Genomic DNA, 2658 nt, shown 5'->3' on the forward strand with positions numbered 1-2658 from the left:
TTGTGATAATTAACGAGTAGTACCTTATTTCTATTGTTTTTCATATGTTACTGCTATTGTTGTTTTTTTTTAATAAAAATAGATTTTTTTAGAATAGAACATAGTAATGATAAGAATGAAGTATATAGTTGGAAATTCTTAAAAAGCATGCAGTATATATAACGTTCCAAAAAATAACACTACTAAATATTCTTATAATATTGCAGTATCATTAAATATTCTTATAATATTGCATTCCATGTAAAAGAAAAAATTAAGAATCATAATTTTGAAGATATTCAGTGACTTCTTGTACCAGTGAAGAATCACAACTCATTTGAACCGGTATGCCACCTTGTTTATATAGCATGTCTTTCTTCATATGGGGAATTTTATACTTGTTAGATCCATTTATCTTCATTATTTCAATCATGCATGATTGAAGAGTGCTAAAAATTTTGTTGGATTGCACAGTAGAAAACTCATCAAATGCTTTTTGAACTGCACCAACAAGCTCATCAATTGACTTTACCGGTTCCTTTTGCTGTAAAGATTGAATGGCATTGAAAAAGCCTAAGTCTAAGACATTCAAATCTGGTGAATTAGGGGGTTGACATGTCAATTGAATATCAAACTCACTTTCACTTGCCGCACGACAAAAATTCGGATCATCTTTACTAATATGTGACCTTGCATTATCTTGCTGAATAAAGATTTTCTTCCCTACATCTTCTCTTGGCCACATGTTCTCAATGGCAGGTAGAACTTTATTGATCAAGTATGCTTTGTTCACCTCTCTTGTAACAGAAGCTATAGGCTTTGTTTCTATTGTCCCCGCAACTCTGTTGACACTACTCCTTCTTGCGGGTTGTTCATACACAAAAGGAAATATACCAATTTTTCCAGAGTATGTCTCATTTTCTTCATTGTCAAACCTTGGTCTAGTTACTGCACATAAGAACATAACTTTACTTATAAAATTTTTGCTTTTACAGGTTCTATGTGGCTCTTCTTCATCCACATGCAAGTAATTAGTAACTTTATTCCTGGTAATATAAAACCACTTCTCATCGATGAACACAATATTATGCATAGAAATAAACTTCGGATCATGAGGTAAGCTATTTTTGTCAATCATCGACAAACAAAACCTTAAACGAGCAATCATGTTATCCTCTTTTAAATAAGGCTTAAGTGTGTTTGTATGCCGTCGTATCACTCCGACCTTATGCAACCTTACCAATGATGTCTTAGGAATATTTAGAGCACAAGCGAGAGATCGATAGGTTGACCGTTTTGATAATGGAACTTGACGCATTAACTCCAAATCTAATTGAACTCGTTTCCTTCCACAATTTTGTGTTCTATTATGACAAACATTACCTGTGTCCTTTAATTGTTTCCATATGCGATAAATAACACTTCTATGAACATTGTATGATGCCGCTACCCGTTCTACTACTCCAGTTCCAATTAGATTTCCATTAGCATCACTAGAGCAAAGCAATATTTGACATATAGCCTTTCTATCTTCGTTATTCAGGAAACCCCGTTTTTTAGAACTTTCACTTATCACCGACTCTGCAATAAATCATCAAAACGTATAATCAAAACACACAGTGGACTTTCATATATGTGTTGCTCAATCAAATTAATAAAAAACTAAAAGAAAAATGGTAGTGTATAAATATATTAATGGATATCATCATGTATATTACCATGCATATAACTATATATGTTAGCCAAGTATATTAACGTGTCACACAGTAATCAATATATAAAGAGATTGCTCACCATTTTCATCTGCCATGGACTTAATTCTAGTAGATGAAAACTAAATTTCTAGTATGATTGAAATGAAACACCAACTCTCTTTATATAAAAAGACAAATATACTACCAAAATTGGTGGGAAGATTATTTTGGTTTTTAAAATTTGGTGGGAAGATGTATAAAAAAAATAGAGGGAAATTTAATTTGCATCTAATTTTTCACGATGAGAATGTGGAAAGCCAATTTTTTTGTTGTAATTATTTTTGGATAGAATAAATGCTGACCAATTTTTATTATATCAACATTTGGCTTAATTATAACATTAATACTACTAAATGTTTAACTTAGGGGTATTTTTGGAAGTACAAGTTTATTTTTCAGAAAAATTAATTAAAAAAAATATTCCTTGGTTTGTGTGATTTCTTATGTTTGTCTCTTACAAATAGGAACGGAGGTAGTATTTGAGAAACCTGCCCTCTCCGGAAGAATAGCAAGGTGGCAGATGATTTTAACAGAGTATGATATCCAATACACTACTCAGAAAGCAATCAAAGGAAGTGTGTTAGCCGATCATTTGGCTCATCAAGCAGTTGATGATTACCAATCTATGAATTTTGAAATCCCAGATGAGGATGTCATGCTTGTTACTGATTATGAAGAACCTGGACCGGATGAAGGACCCGAACCGGGATCCCGATGGACTATGGTTTTTGATGGATCTTCTAATGCGTTGGGCAACGGTGTTGGTGTTTTAATCATCTCTCCCAAGGGTTGCCATACGCCTTTCACTGCTAGACTATGTTTTGATTGTACCAATAATATGGCTGAGTATGAAGCATGTATTTTGGGACTCAGAGCTGCTATAGACCTAAGAATCAAGTTTTTGAGTGTGTACGGAGACTCGGCA

The 2658-nt window shown here is 33.2% G+C and overlaps 1 protein-coding gene across 1 annotated transcript; it reads right to left on the reverse strand.

The window, feature by feature from the left end:
* Positions 1-253: 253 nt before the first annotated feature.
* LOC127123581 (uncharacterized) lies at positions 254-1789 on the reverse strand. Its single transcript, XM_051053786.1, has 2 exons — positions 1774-1789; positions 254-1560 (listed from the first exon to the last, which is right to left on the reverse strand). The coding sequence occupies exons 1-2, from the start codon at positions 1787-1789 to the stop codon at positions 254-256; spliced, it is 1323 nt and encodes a 440-aa protein (XP_050909743.1).
* Between the last annotated feature and the right edge of the window lie 869 nt (positions 1790-2658).

Source organism: Lathyrus oleraceus, chromosome 2, assembly GCF_024323335.1.
Source record: "Lathyrus oleraceus cultivar Zhongwan6 chromosome 2, CAAS_Psat_ZW6_1.0, whole genome shotgun sequence".
In the NCBI taxonomy this organism is placed as follows: Eukaryota; Viridiplantae; Streptophyta; class Magnoliopsida; order Fabales; family Fabaceae; genus Lathyrus; species Lathyrus oleraceus.